This window comes from Larimichthys crocea, chromosome XVII (genome assembly GCF_000972845.2).
Source record: "Larimichthys crocea isolate SSNF chromosome XVII, L_crocea_2.0, whole genome shotgun sequence".
NCBI classification, from domain to species: Eukaryota; Metazoa; Chordata; class Actinopteri; family Sciaenidae; genus Larimichthys; species Larimichthys crocea.
Window position 1 is genome coordinate 28,743,541 of NC_040027.1, and position 16,201 is coordinate 28,759,741.

The following is a 16,201-nucleotide window of genomic DNA, read 5'->3' on the forward strand; positions in this document are numbered from 1 at the left end:
AAGCAAGAAAAACACACATCCAAATTAACTTTCTGCCAGTGAGAAGCATATATATATATATATATATATAATATATATATATCTATCTATATATTATATATAAATATATATAATATATATATATATATCCAGACTGAACTTCTTCTCAGTGAAGGAAGCTGTCTGTTTTTAAACACTAAAATCTTAAAAGTCTTTTTAAGTCGTCACTGTGAAATCACCTGATTTTGCCTTACATGAGTATTCTACTGTTCTACTTAAGTGTCTAATGTGACAACGTATTTTCGTAACTTATTGTAACATTTTCTTGTATTTGAGAGAACTTAACTTTTGGTCAGTGATATTTGTGGTTATGTTGTGTAAGGTTTGACAAATCAATGTACTGTATTTTGTATCGGTACAGTTTATAGCCAAATTGTTGATGTTTTTTAAAGTGGGGCTAAAAACGAAACGACAAAAAAAAAAAAAAAAAAATCACAAGGATGAGTTTGAGGTCTTTGAGAAGGAGTGCAATTATGGGGAGGCTTTTTGCTCCTTGCCAGGGAAGCTCTAACAAAAATGCTAATGAAGAAGTATCATGCAAAGTATGGAGATTTTAATGGTCCATTGTTGGATATTTGACAGTATCGAAGCCTGTAGTTTATGAATATATGGATATTTTTATCATAGAAGGTCTGTTTACTCCGTTTAGTAAACTGTATGAAGTGCATAAAGGTTTAAGAAAGAACAAGAGTGTATTTATATATATTTAATATTGTATGCAATGTTCCAACAGCACCATGTGAGATCGGCCATGTTCCATTCAGTATTACAAACAACAAAAATGATCACAGAAACAATCAGGGATGTAGTGGAGTCTAAAGTAGTTTACGCCACCTCTTCAAACTGAAAAATGTTTACACAAGTTTCATCTAATAATGTATATATTGATATCATCTCCAACTACACCCACGACACAATCTCTTCAGTCAAAACGGGCAGAACAAATTGTCAAATTTTAGAGATTTTCAATCTGCGTTGGCCTTTTGTCAGAGTTTCCCTGAGAGATGTGTGTGTAGGTCTGTGGGATCATGTTTGATATATTGTAATGTTCATGTACAGACGTGCTAATCATTTATTCACCTAAAGCGCTGTTGGGAAGATTTTCCAACCCACCACCCGCTCCAGAAAAGGAATCACGTTTGGTTTACTGCACACCTCTACAGTTGTTGTTTCAGTTGAAGTGTTTGTCTGCTGTAATCCTCCATCAAAGGTTTTTGTTTGTCTTCAACAGATCTGTGATTCCTATGCAAATGAGACACAAAATGACCCTTAAAGGAAAAATCCACCTCTGACATTTTTATTGCTTAACAGGAGTCAAGCTGGATTTATTCTTCTGAAAAAGTTGTTCTGATGGAGGCCAAATAAAAACAAAAAAACGACACACCAGAGCTACTATATGTTACTAATGCTGGTAGAGACGGTTGATAGTGAAGACAGCTTTGAGCAATTTAAAGAAAAGCTCTAGACAAATTTATATTGCAATCTAACATTTACAGTCATCATAGCTGTGTAACACAGAGCCCCCAAAAGTCCCAAAAAACAGACAAATTTGTGATTAAAGAAGCTTCACGTTGTCACTCTGTAGTAGACAACGAAAGGAAAACTGCTAGTTTGAGTATATAATGGGTGCAGGACATCCATCGAGTGTTGAAGTGGTGCTATGACAATCAACGAGTGAAATCGTACGCTGAACTATTTCTACATCAGCAGAACATCTCAACCGAGAAGCATGAATCCAGATTTACTTTGAAACTTTTTCCTTTGTGAACCTGTCCTTGTAACTTTCCCAAGTTTTCCCACAATTCCTCTCACATCTCTAACTGTATGACTGAAAGCCTTTCTCTAACTTCTCTAACGCCAAACCTGACTTAATGTTGACGTCTTAGATCAATGAAACATGTTACTGTAGTTGCTTGAAATATCTGGATTGTCACTAGGCCAGTAATCTACTACAGGAGGGTGAAAAATAAACAAAAGGTCCTAGAACAGCTAGACAGCTGGATTTTTCCTTTAAGTCACTGAAACAAATGTATATTTATTCCTTAAAAATAAGCATTATGTTTGAGCCAAACATCACTGTTGTTAATCCAGTGATTTTGAGCTTTCCTGTCACTTCCTTTCTGTCATCCTGCTGAATACTAGTCCTTCACACTGACCTTGTACATAATACGCTATAGCTGAAACAAAATGCATGACTAAACTGACGGTCAAAACCTCTAAATGAAGGCCTTCTATAGCTCTGCAGGTTTGATTTGTGTAACATAACGCTATCATAAAGTCTAAAGGGATGCATGTATGGGTTTCTCCTGTGCAACAGTTAACTCAGTTTCCTGTTAAGTGACTCTGTTACCTCCATCTCTGTATAATGCTACTTCACGAATGATAAGGGAATGTATTTTCTGTGGCAGCGTCCTAGTTTTTTGCCAAATGACCCCACGATTGGAGTTTTTGGTCCCATCACAGTCGGACCAGACTCCTCTTGCTCTCTCTCTCTCTCTCTTTTTCTATCTGCTCTACAGTCGTCACCCTTTTCTCCTCTGAGGAATCGGACTGTTGCTTGTTCCGCTCTCTCCCTTTCTCTCTCTCTCTCTCTCCCTACTGTAGCATCTCACCGGGTACGGGTGCGAGCAGTTGATTCTCATACGTATAGAAACCCACAGTCAATCCGGCCCCTCGTCTCCCATCAGCACAACGTTTTGGCTTTCTTGAGAAAATGGAAGCAGGTTCTGTCTTGCAAAAGTTGCAGATTGGCACTGAGCGTTTGCATATGTGGACTTGAATCTTCTGAGGCTTCTGCATTACGCAGTCAACTGCATGACATGATAGACACATTGAGCTGATTTCTATCCCATGTTATGTACAGGAGTTTGATCTAGATATGACATCAGATGTGATTGTTTTCCGTTGTAGTTGCCTATCATGTCAGGTTTTGGACTGGGTAAAGTGTAATTCTGTTTTTTGTTTGATTTGTTTTGTTTTTTTGTGCAATGTTTAGTCCACTAGTTGCTTCGCACTTTATTTGTGACTTCCTGGCTTTTTAAACAGGGACTGTTCTGCCCGATGTGAATGCTGACTGTTTCACTCCAGATGTAAACTCCGGAGATATTTTCATGTCAAAGAAAAGATGAATCCTCTATTTTCCTTTGTAAACTATATTTTGGCTTGTCTTGTTTTTTATCAGTGAAGATTTTAGGGGATGCAAAACTAGAAAGGGCTTACTCCAGTGCAGCTTGTGCTCTCGTGTTGAAAAGGAACGGCACTCAGAATGTATCTCTTTGTTGGTCATTTTACTCCCCAACTCCCAAAATCGCACTCGCAGTTTGAGCGAGTCACGGTTCTTACAGTGACATTAGATTAGCCTTAGTAGTTAGTTGCAACCTCAATAATACTCAAGTGAAGCAGTCTGCATCTTGACTTTGACTACATGTACTGCCACCACCAGAGTACTGTACAGTGCTGCAACACAGTCGCACTTCATGAAGTTAGCTGGAACTCTAAAATGCAGGTAAAAAAATGTAAACATTTCTCTTTCCTACTGCTGGAAACATCTTCCTGCAGTCGAAATGCTGCATGTTGTACTGGAAAAGAGCAGTTCACACTAAGTTAGAAATCAATAGCGTAACAGCGTATGTGACAAAGGTATTCAACGGCTTGAGTTGTCACAGATTTGCAAACAAAGCCAACGCTGGTAAAGATTTGAGCTCAAGTTCAGCAGCTAGTCCACCGTTGATTGAAGTGAGGGAATAAACAAAAATCTGATCATTAGGGTAAGAAAAAAAATCAACTTTATTTGACACAGTTGAGGTTACACATTTTTACTCAATCCTCTCTTGGTGGAAAAACATTTACTTCTCACGTGCCGAGCATGAATTTGCATTTTGAGACACTAATTTCAAGAGTTTGCCGAGTCTGAGGCTAAACACTGAAATACAAAAAGCAAAACTCCAAACAGACAAGATGAACAAATCACTCACTAACGTATAGTACTATATTACTACGTCTTGTAAACTATGTAGCTTTGACTCATCTGCTGGTTTTGGTCTGAGACACCACTTTACTCACATTACTTGTTGGTACATTTGTGTTTAAAAAGCAATGAAGCTAAATCTTGTCTCAAACTGAATTAGCAGACGAGTGAAGCTCAAACAGGAAACTAGAGTCCTGTGTTTAAAGGTGTCCCAGTATGAAAGGAAAGAGTTGCTGCTCGGTCTTTACTGCTTATTCCCAGAGTCTTTTTAGGTCTGAATAAAATCTCCCTTTAATAACACGGGGGTTTCTAAATGACTCTACAGTTCTCTGGAAAAAACAGTTTAAGTTCCACTTAAAGCTTATAGTGAGAATAGCATTATATCACTGTTGTCCTGTAAGTCGTAGTAAAAAAAAAAATCTGTAGCTATTTATTTGTTGCCATGTGATTCTCCTTATGTGACCATTTGTTTATAAGATGAAAGAAAAATGTCAATTAAATTGAATGTGGAAGACGAAGATTTTTCTCTGCACATAGTCTTGATTTTTGAAAAACAACAACAAAAAAAAAAACTGTCTGATGTCATTTTGCAACATCACAGCGTGTTGCTGTGGACATGCATGGTGTTTCAATCCTGTTGTATATTGTCTTTGCTATCGTTTCTATTTTGTAACCTGTATTTCCAAATGCAAAATTTAAAAGATTATTTTGGATATGTGCATGCTTGTGAAATGTTCAGAATGTTGATTTCCACTAAAAGCTGTTGAGTTTAAAAAAAAGTCAACGTCTGTTACTTAAAATCAAATGTTTGACCTTTTTTTTTTTTTTTTTTTTTGCAGTGTAGCTATTCTATGATTTCACCATTAATGCATTTAATTTATAAAAACACTTTTTCAAAATCCACATTTATTCATTCGTGACAGTGAAATCTTTGCAATAGCTCTAACTATACATTTAAATGTAAATATACAGTGAACAATATAGCAAAATTATTTATGACAGATTTCTGTTTGATAACAGCCAAACAATCCAAAGAAATCATGTTATTTTTATTAATATTGTTATTATATAAGATTTTTGCTGCTGCTCTTCTGTCAGTTTAAAGTGTAGTCGATCAGTTTTTATGTTCAAACTCGGCAGATTTGAAACACGTGTGATAGATTTGTTTGTATTATGTTATTTCTGATCCGAGTTGTGCGTTGAAAAGTGTTCCCAGAATTCCCTGGGTTCATTTGTTGTCATCAGACTGCCAGCTGGACCTGCTGGGCTCTGTAGGTGTCAAAGTCCTCAGGAAGCGTGTCTGTAGAGAGAAACAACAAGAAGTGTAATCACGGTTTATCTTAAAGTTTTTTAATTTTGGCTTTCATGGCTGCAGCAATATCACGAGCTTTTCTAGCTACAGGATCATAAACTTCACTCACCGTTGCAGCGATAACGCAGGTTGGCCCAGATGATGTTCTCCTGGGAGAAGCAGAAGACTCCTAGTCGACCTCCCCTCATTGTGGCATCGATGATGACGCCTGTGTCTGCCACCATCTGAGGACCCTCATAGAAACGAACTCTGCACACCAAGAGAGAGCAGGTAACATCACTTTCAGGTTTGTTTGTAAATCTATTGGAAGGTGTCTGTTTCTTGGTAGATTAGCAGCTCCCACCTTCCAAACTTGTGCTTGTGCTGAGCTTAACTGTGCCATGCCTTTCCATTGATCCAATGGCCCATTATTCCAAAACCGCAATAATAATAATAGTAATAAAAATGAGTTGTTAGTTAAGTGGGCTTCCCCAACCTCTTTCATTTAACATTGATTATATAAGATTAGGCCATACAATTATAAAATGTTATAATAAATATAAACCAGCAGGAAGTCTACATTAGAAGAACAGCTGCATAAAAATTTAAAATCAGATCATCAAATATAAAAACTACAACAATACAACATAATTCTGTAGCATGTCTAAAAGAAGGACGGCGCCAGACCCTTCAATGATTTATAAAGTGATTGAGGTTTCGGAATAACAGTCCCACTGAACAATGGTCCGTCCCTGGCTTAACATGTCAAGAACCAAACTGAATAGTTTATAGAGATGACACACTGTCCGTACCTGATGTAGCCGTCAGCAGGCCGGTGTTGGAGGAACCAGCGGTAAGAAGTCTTGTCCTTCCAGCCAACATTGCGAGCATCCTTCCACAGGAGCTTGACCTGATCACTCGTGTCGCCGGTGTGCCACAAGGCGTTCCTCAAGTTTTCACCCGGACCCGTGTTTGACTTGACAGCCTTGTTAAAACCACAAATGACAAGATGTCTGAGTTGCTTTCATGTCTTTGCTTTAAAATGATTGTAATGCTTCAGAAGAACTGAATATAAAGTTCAGACACACCTGCACTGAAGTTTAACCCAAAGACAAGGATTATGTCTTCCTGTGGATAAACTTTGTCTCAGAGAAATACTAATCTTCAACACTTCTCTGATAAGGCACCATTTATAAGCCGTTAATGGCTTAATTAATGCCAAATGAATAACTGACTAATGATTTATAAATCAGTTGTAAGTAAAGAACAATTTTGGGGTTACCAGGTTGTGAAAAAACCTCCATCGTCCTTCTTTAAACCCTCTGGACTCTCAACCACTTGTCTTCTCAACCACAATGTCTATTGACTAACTTTTCCAGAAGGTCAGTGGGTCAAGCATTTTTTTTGGTAACGCAAAAGTTGTTCTTCTTAATGGGTTAGAGCTAATCTATAAAACATTAATAAATCATATATCCGCTCTTTATAAATGGTCATATAATGGTATTGGTACAAAACCATTACTTCTCTCTCCACAGGAGGACACAAAATCCAGCAAACAATCTAAAATCTGATCTAAATATCGATCTCTAAATATTGCTTCCTCCATGCTAGAACCGTAGACTACCTTCAGTTGGATGCCTGGTTCTGCCACAGCTCTGAACGGGTTTGCCTGCCAGTAGATCTGTTCCACTTGCTTCCACATCACCACGTAGAAACTGGAGCTGTCCTGGTACCCGAAGATAAATCCTGCGTAGTCGTCGTCCGTTACCGTGTTTACATGAAATGTCCCTTCGAAATCGACACCGCTGAAGGCAGTGTAACCTGGTGGAGACACAGGTGTGTCTTAGCCTTAGCATAAAAACGGAAAATACGGGGAAACAGCTGCAAAACATGTGCATAAAAACGGAAAATACGGGGAAACAGCTGCAAAACATGTTCATTCTTAGCTTTAAAGGAGCTGGTAGACATAAAATTGGGCTAGCTGTGTCCCATTGTTTCCAGGGTGGTCAATCTTGGATAATTAAGGGTTGGTGGAAACATTGTTAATAAAATTAACAAGAATTGTTCTTCCAATGTACAAGTGCTCTTTGGGTTTATATATTCATATCAATTTTTTTTTTTGATCCAGCACTTATCTCACAGAAGTTTGGTGACTACTCTTACCAACAGCCAAGCCAGGATCACTGTTCATCGTCTGGACAATCTCTCTTCCCTGGACAAACAAAAGAGTGGATTTGAGAACAATGTATCCGCAGTAAGAAGATTAGACTACTTTTAGACCTAATCTAACCTGGTTCAGAACCACCCAGTTGGGGTCGATCTGTGCATCTCCCTCTGGATCTAAAACGACGGTCTGGTACTCCCTGAAGTCGGTGAGGGTGACCTCAGCATTTTCTGGACAAACGTCAATGGTGTCGATGATAGTGTCGTTGTCAAAATCCTTCTCGCATACATTACCCACACCATCACCTGAAAAGATAAAGAGCCGTAGACTGTCCTAAGAACAAAAGTTTTTCTTTAATTAATTAATTAATCATTTCTTCTGCAGTAAGTCAGGGTCATTACTCACCATTAGAGTCCTCCTGCAGAGGGTTGGGGATCAGACGGCAGTTATCAGGACCAGGTGGCAGCAGGTCTGGGATGCCGTCATTATCGTCGTCGTCATCGCACTCGTCTCCCTTGCCGTCCTTGTCGGTGTCCAGCTGGGAGCTGTTGATAACAGCTGGACAGTTGTCCCGGGAGTCTTGGTGACCATCTCCGTCACTGGAGAAGAGAGACTGTTACTTCTATTGCTCATTTTGGTCTCCGGTACACAAATTACACAGATCATTAAGAATAAATACATATGATGTGATTGATGGGGCAACACAATACCTGTCCTTGTTGGTGTCACAGGGGTCACCAATCAAGTCGTTGTCCACATCCATCTGAGAAAGGTGAAATTTGTTATTGTTATCTATTAAAAAACTGGATAACGTCCTTGTGACACATCCTGGAGTACAGCTGAACCATTCAGGGTTAGCAAGCAACATGATTTTCTGCTGCTGTAAGGATGATGTCATTGGTCAACAGTTTTTTTTATCATGTGAAATTCTTTGATTTGGAGCTTTTGACTGTTTAACTTTATAATTATGCCCCTTTTCCAGCTTTGACTTAGATTGTTCTGTCTGAAATCAGGAATATTGATATATGATATATGCTTTCTTGATTTATAAGTGATGTTTTTGCTTGTAGAACAAACTTACAGCAGATGTTGTAGAGTAGTTTGTAACCAGAAGAAAAAGAGTTTTCTAACCTGGTCAGGGTTCGGAACATAAGGACAGCTGTCGCAGGCGTCTCCGACTTTGTCTCCGTCACGATCTTTCTGGTCAGCGTTGGGAACCCTTGCACAGTTATCCAGGTGATTAAGGATTCCTGAGATTCAAATAGGCATTAGTGAATGTACAAGTTCTAGTACTTCCCTATTCCTGTCTTTAAAAAAAACACTGATGTTGTAGGCCTATTAGTATTTGCAAATATTAGTACAATTAAATAAAATTTGCAGCTTTAAGCTTTTAATCCACTTTGATCCAAATTGATTGCTGTCATCTCCTGTTTATAACTCAACACATTGCTACTTAATGAATCAAATCCATACTGAAGTCAAAATGTGTAAAAATGTAAAATACTAACCATCCCCATCAATGTCTTCATCACACTCATCGCCAAATTTGTCCACATCTGTGTCTTTTTGGTCATTGTTTTTGATGGCACGGCAGTTGTCACAGGCATCGCCAAAGTCGTCCTCATCAATGTTCCTCTGGTCCACGTTAGGCACCAACACACAGTTATCCTGTAAAGAAGAAGCTTTAGTCTTTACTCTTCAAGCACAGTGACATGAAAAAACATAGATGTACATAGGCCTATCATCGATGATTTTTCTTCATGAACCTGTGTGTTTAGGATCCCATCCCCATCTGCATCCTCGTCACAGGCATCTCCAGCTCCATCACGGTCAGCATCTTCTTGACCAGAGTTGGGCACAGTGAGACAATTATCCTGAAAAGAAAAGATATACTCAGATATACAGAGTTATGGAACAGTCTGCCTTACTGTAGAGAACATGCTTCAATTTAAAAACAGTTTTGTTGTGCCATGATGGTCAAAATTACCAATTCAGACCACAAACATTAATATAAAAGAGACACACCTTATTGCAGTTCCTCTCGGGACAGTCCAGTTTCTCATCAGGGAAACCATCAATGTCGATGTCGGACCCACAGAGGTAGCCGTTGCCAGCCCAGCCGACTCCACACTGTGAGGATGAATAACATTTCATGTACTGTGCAGTCTGTTTTCATTGGCCCTGTGTGTATACTGCATACAGTATTACCATAAGTGTTTAAACAGACGGTGGTTTTACAATATTTGGCACTAGTAGTATTCAGTAGTATTCAAAGTTACATATTTCGGAGTCAAAAATATTTACAGCTTCATAATATTTAGCAGCTTCGTACGAACTCTGTGACTTCTATATGAACTAGTGCCTTAAATAAATGGATTGTAAAGAAGATCTTCACACTTTAAATAAATAAAACATTGAATTCTTTCATTCTAACTTGTGGCTGCAAAAAATGTGAAAACTGCCCACTGAGAAACATGAAAAGTTTTATTCACCTGACACTCGATTGTACCCTCACGATGGACAATGCACTCAGCACTGGCGTGGCATGGGTTGGGCTGGCCATTCCCACAGGCTCTCTCCGGCTTACAGCCACGTCGCTGATCCCCAATGTAGCCCGGCTTACAGGGACCACACCTGAATGAGCCCTGATGACACACAGAGGAAGCACACCAATCATATTACTAATAATATCAGGAATCCGTATGTGTTCCTAAAACTTCAAAAGACTGCATTAAGTAAAGAGCTGGAGGGAGAAACTACACACTATTTTGGATTTTACACGGGTTGTACTGACCCATATTTCCTGGTAGTATATCACAGACGGTGCAGAGCAATGGTTAAATCCTGTGTTTTTGTTTGCTGCCCTTTTTAAGTAATGAGAGCAGCATGGATGGATAACGTGTCTCTGCTGGCAGTAGTTTTCCATTCACATCAGCACAATAATTCATGAGGCATTTATCAATGAATCAGATGAATCTCATAAATGATGACACACAGCATGACACAGATTATAACCATGACTTTATTTATTTACCCATCGCACAGTGTGACATGAAATTAACCTGCAATATCACTGTTACTGCACAGTGATATGCTGAAATGCAGTGCAACAGTAGCAAAAGTACAGATTAGTCTGTCTTTGAACCGACAGAAACAGAAATATCTGTATCTAAAGTCTGCTACCATTAGACACCAGAAGCTACTGATCACACCAGACTAAGTACTAACATAACCTGAGTGTATTGAAGTTAATGTCAATTCTTCTTTTAGTTACAGAGACTCATTTTAAGTTGTGCTTTTGTTGCTTTACATTTGCCTTTTTCACTCTTCTTTCCTCTGGTGAGTTTTCAACATTCTTCTGTCGAGAAACTTGGCAAGCACAAAATACCTGAAATGGTCTCTTCCCTCAGATAGTACTTCAGGAACATGATACCTGGTATGATCCTGGAAAACTCTAAAACTCTCTCAAAGCATGCCAAAGTCATTATGGGGTATGGCTATAGAGTACTATACTAGGAACAGTAATTTATTATAAAAAGTATGTATACTCACAGGTGTGTTCATACAGACAGAGTTTTCCACACAGCCTCCACTGTTAGGGCCTTCACACTCATTGATATCTCTGCACACCTTCACAGGACAAAAAATATCCAATAACTTCAGTGAGCTTCCACATCATACGATGTGAATGAAAAAATGAAGTGCAGCAGAGTGAAGACAGTTGTGTGTTGAGGACTAAGGTGGTGCTGAAAAAGTCCAGTATGCGCTGCGTGACATGCTGTATGTACAGAAGAGAGTGAGGAGGTGTTTCTGATGAATGTAGAAAGGAGGTGGTGAAAAGCAAAGACAGGCATGTTCGAGTGCAGAAGGGAATCTTTGTTTTCCCTCAACAATCTCAAAACGGGAAGAAGATATGTTGAATGTTTTCATTAATTCAGCATCTTGGAACTTTAATTATATATTACATGATTTAACAGTTACTGTAGGTGACTAAAAACCAATAGTAAGGAACAACACTAATTTATTATCTATGATGAAATATACTCAACTCATGGTCCACTTTCTAGTAAAGTTGTTTAAGGTATTGGGTCAAAAACTTCAGAAAAAGCTAATGAATGAACTTGAAAATATTTGATCACATCTCTTCACTTTGTTTTCTGATCTTAGTGTGTTCACTGACGCTGACCTGTTTGTTGGCAGTGGCATAGGCGAGTCCGACACCCTGGACCTGGGGGCCGGTGTATCCAGCAGGACAAGACCCACAACGAAAACCTGGGGATGTGTTTATGCAGCGCACACCCATGTGACACGGCATGACAGTACACTGTACAGACAAAGAAAGTTATGCTTGTGATTATGTAAGGACAAGAAGTGTCCAGAGCTCCACACTCAACTTTTTCCGGTACTAACAATACACTGCATTTGCTCAAAATGGCAAGTGTATGAGACACAGCACTGTACTGTTGAACCCACTAGGAATCAACATTTATCTCTGTAGCTTTTCGCACTCTTAGGTCGAGTTTCAATCATCATGTCATAACATATGAGTTGGTCTGGGAGAAGAGGGAAGTGGCTTTCTGCTGAGAGTTTCTTTGATTAATGACTTTATCTGAGTGTTCAGTTTCTGTTTATTTGTTAACCTAAATAAATTGAAACTAATGGCAAGCTCAGTGCACAGTTGTTGATCTGTGACAATATCATACCGACCCATTGTATAATCATGTCTCTGCCTACCTCGTCTACATCAGTGCAGTGGGTGCCGTTGCCCTCCATTCCTTCAGGGCAGCGTCCACACTTTATACCCTGAGGTGTCTCCATACATTTCACTCCTGGGTAGCAGGGGTTGGGCACACAGGAAGGACGAGGCTGCATTCCTCCCATCCCTGAGAAGACAGAAGAGAGGTCAAATATCCTGGTTCTTCATTGTGTAGTATATTAGCTTTATACAGTGATATGAAACTCCCATTAACACACATTGCTTCTCCATGTTAATCTTATATACAGGGTCCTATGCAGGTCTTGAAAGTCAGTAAAACAACGTAAACATTTAACACTGATCAGGGTTTCTGTTCAGTTGGTCAACTCACCACAAGCTTCACACTCCATCACTGTGTTCTTCAAGAATACTATCTCTTTTATCTGGAAAATACAGTCAGTCAAAAGTTTGTTTGTTTCAACCCCATCAAACTAGTCTAATCAGTCGTCTACTGTAGTTTTATTAAATGCACACCTGCTCACTGATAAAATGGCTGCTTATCAGACATTTATAGCTACGAAAAGCTTTTTTTCTAAAGACTGAATAATCGTCAATTCATCAATTACACATGATTCTGTAAACATCCTATGAACTGACACATATTAACTTCTTTCTCTATAGATGTTGCATGCATATTGTACCTGTTGTTTCAGAAGCTCTTTAATCTCAGCCAGCGCGAGGTTCGTCATTTTGATCTGACTGATAATTTCTCCATCTAAAAAGAAAAAAAACATTTCAAGAGCTACATAACACAACTACCAGTGTAATAACCATCAGACTTACTTTTGAACCAGTCCATATAGACACCATGTTTTAGCTGTGGGCCGTGAGACAGTTTGTATGTTAAATAAATAAAGTCATACTTTTATTTTTCTCTGACACTGATTTCGGGAACTCTTACTAACAAAACCAAATACTTTAGTCATGTTGGCTAAAATATGTATGTAAAAATTTAATCTAAAGTACCTCAAAGTGATACTTTTAGTGCAGAATTGTACAGTCATTGTACTTAGTTACTTTCCACTAGTGCCATTAACTGCAGGTTTAAAAATTCTTTATTTATCAAATAAAGAGGTCTATAAGAAGAACGTGACCTGCTCCAAATAACAACCACCATCAATAGCAGACCAAAAACACGACCTACAAGAGACAGAGGCACTGATGTGTGAAGTGAAGTGTGCATATGCTGTGTTTGTGTGTGTAATATACAGAGGCACACCTGTAAGTAAACACATCAACCATTTTAGATTCAAACGAAGCTGAAACAAACTGATCTAAAGTTTTGTTTCATTTCTTTTGACTGAGCTTATAAATCTTCCTGTTGGCTGAACATCTGGGACCAGAAGCTTACTGGGGAGCACATCTGCAATGTGGGGGGCTTGGGGGGATACAACATGATCCACTGTCTGTCAAATACCAAAGTCCATACCTGACGTTCCTGAGCCACCGCAGACCTCATATGTATCCACTACCCACGCATTCACTGGAGTCAGAGATGTTTTTATTTCAGCTGCAAAATTGATTTTCCAGATATGGAACGATACGAGATTTTCTGGAAGATACATTTTTAAAGCCTACAGATCTAAACTCTCTGGGCGACTCTGTGTTTCTACAGTGTTATACAGTACAGGGAAACTTTCTATGCAGGTCTCCAAATTTCAAATAAGATCATTTTTTAAATAAGACAACATAATAAAACACACACTTACTCAAATCACCAACAGTGTGTTTACATGATTCTTGAATAGGTCACTGGGTAGATCACTTCAATTTGGTTCATTTGTTCAGGAGAATCTATTTGAACTCTGGTTGCAGCGAATACAACACTGCAAATATCTTTGATCTCTAATTGAAGAACTGCAGTGTGAATTAACAAGGAGACGATAAAATAACATGAAGAAACTCCAAACAACATATGGCATAAAATGGTGGTTAGCAGGTTACTGAAACTCTTTCCAAAAAATAAGTTCCTCGTAAATCAATGCAACATTAACAGTTGCCTTTTGGCATTGGGGGATGTTGACCGTGCGTCAACCTCCATGGTTGTGAAGCCAATGTGTAAGTGCCAAAGACTGCAGTTCCTTGAACAGCCACTTGAGGCTGGCTACAGAACAAGTCATCATCTCCAAATCTCAAATCTCCATAAGCCCCCATGTTAAAATGTCCAACTTCACAGCAGAAATAAACATGTGTGCAGCCTGGTACAAAAAACAGTTTTGGTCTCTATAAATAATTATCCATTCAAAACAACTGTACTGAGTCTGAATTGCTATTTAACTCACCCATTCAAATTATATTAATGCTTAAAGTTATGTGCAATTAACAGCATGTCCGCTTTGACTGAGCTTTCACATAAGGCTGTTGAGAAACCTATGTTTGACATCACAGATACATTCGATATACTGTCTATGGTGTGAACCTAAATAAATCAAACACAAAAATGCAACAACTAACTTCAAACCCTCAGTATTTTTTGGGCCATTTGGAGACAGCAAAAACAAGTTTGGTGTCGGTGTTTGGTGCTGAGCAGGTAGTTTACAACAAGCTTTTAGAGCTTTTCACTAAAAACTGCTGCCTGCTGTGGCTAAAAATGACACTCTGTGAGTGAGAGTGAATGAAAATTTAAAGTTTAAAGTTGCAGCTGATATATGGATATAAAGCTCCAAATTGGATGATGATTCTCTGTATGGTTAACTTCTTTTACGCTGTCACCTTGGTAATATTGATTAGCCGCTTCCATTTTTTTGTCTTCTTTTAGGATGAAAAAGGAGTGTTCAATAACCTGTTTTGAAGCTTATTTCGAAATAGGATTGGACGTCTGAGATGTTCAGGTGTGGTCAGATCGTGAACCAGCATGCTGCTTGTACAAATTGACCCAGAGACCCCCCCATCACCCCCTCCAACCACTATCCCTTCCCCCAAAGGAGCCGTACGAGGGCAGAAATCTCCTGAGCATGGAGTGCAGGAAATGTGGTCTTCTCATTAGCGGCATCTCTGTTTACTGAATGGATTCCACAGCAGAAAGAAAAGATACTGGAAATAAATCACTCTCACTGCTAATAGAAAGGTAAATGAGACTTTTGTACAACAGAAAAGCTCACAGTGATTGCTTTTCCTTATTCTGTGCAAGTGACTGTAGAAAAACTCTGCACATAAAACTCCTCAGCAAGTCACATACTGATTTACATTATGAGGTACTGATGATAAAAATGGAAATTAAACACATTTTATCAACAAAAATGTGTTCTAATTCAAGGATGTGAAAACATTTCTTTTCTCATCCATTCTACACATTTTGCTTTTGCTGTTTTCACAAATTCTACATTCATATACTGGACTGAAAAAATGGTAATATGTATGATTTTTTATTAACTGTCTCACAGTCCATAAACAACATGTATGTATATTAATTCATATAAACAGTTGGGAATACCAACTTTAATTCAACAATGCTTCTCTGGCTAATTTCCCAAGAAGGATCAATCATGTCTCATCCCGTTTTTTTCCCACTTGCAACAGCCCAAACCAAAAATAATAAGTCCAACAAACAAAACACTTTTCTCACCTCTCTGTCCTGCTGCAGCGTGTCCTCCCATGTAGATTGCACTCACCAGCACTTGAAACCACAGCATGGTTGAATCTGTGCTGCAGATGCTACCGTTCAGTTACAGGAGCTCCGTCTCTTCTCTCTCTTCTGCCTTCAGATTCAGCGCTCCTCCTGCAAACCTGCTTCCAGCAGTCTTTCCTCCCCATGCTTTGGTTTTTATAACCCTCACTCCACCTCCTCCTCCCTGGCTTACATCCCCGTCCGTTCCCCTAAAACTCCTCCGCGAACCATTATTATTAGAAGTCCATAAAATTTGGGAATAGGAGTTTGATTGCACAACACATTACACACCCACGTCTAATACATGCATTTGTTTAAATGGTATTGCACATTGCATATTGGACAGTTTTAGTAGTTTAAAGACTAATAATAATAAT

The 16,201-nt window shown here is 38.8% G+C and overlaps 1 protein-coding gene across 1 annotated transcript; it reads right to left on the bottom strand.

The window, feature by feature from the left end:
* Positions 1–116: 116 nt before the first annotated feature.
* comp (cartilage oligomeric matrix protein) lies at positions 117–15,969 on the bottom strand. Its single transcript, XM_027289964.1, has 19 exons — positions 15,783–15,969; positions 12,859–12,932; positions 12,549–12,600; positions 12,196–12,344; positions 11,648–11,785; positions 11,014–11,091; positions 9,954–10,106; positions 9,487–9,591; positions 9,228–9,335; positions 8,970–9,129; positions 8,593–8,711; positions 8,172–8,224; positions 7,867–8,060; positions 7,588–7,766; positions 7,461–7,509; positions 6,922–7,118; positions 6,110–6,282; positions 5,428–5,567; positions 117–5,306 (listed from the first exon to the last, which is right to left on the bottom strand). The coding sequence occupies exons 1-19, from the start codon at positions 15,847–15,849 to the stop codon at positions 5,248–5,250; spliced, it is 2,247 nt and encodes a 748-aa protein (XP_027145765.1). The 5' UTR covers positions 15,850–15,969; the 3' UTR covers positions 117–5,247.
* Between the last annotated feature and the right edge of the window lie 232 nt (positions 15,970–16,201).

What these genes read in the sequence shown, in the direction of transcription:
- comp (XM_027289964.1), bottom strand. Translation starts at nt 15,849, where the DNA reads ATGCTGTGGTTTCAAGTGCTGGTGAGTGCAATCTACATGGGAGGACAC. An exon ending in GATGGAGTGTGAAGCTTGTG is followed by an intron (nt 12,345 to 12,548) that starts GTGAGTTGACCA and finishes CTGTCTTCTCAG; the next exon opens with GGATGGGAGGAATGCAGCCT. An exon ending in ATGGGATCCTAAACACACAG is followed by an intron (nt 9,130 to 9,227) that starts GTTCATGAAGAA and finishes TCTTCTTTACAG; the next exon opens with GATAACTGTGTGTTGGTGCC.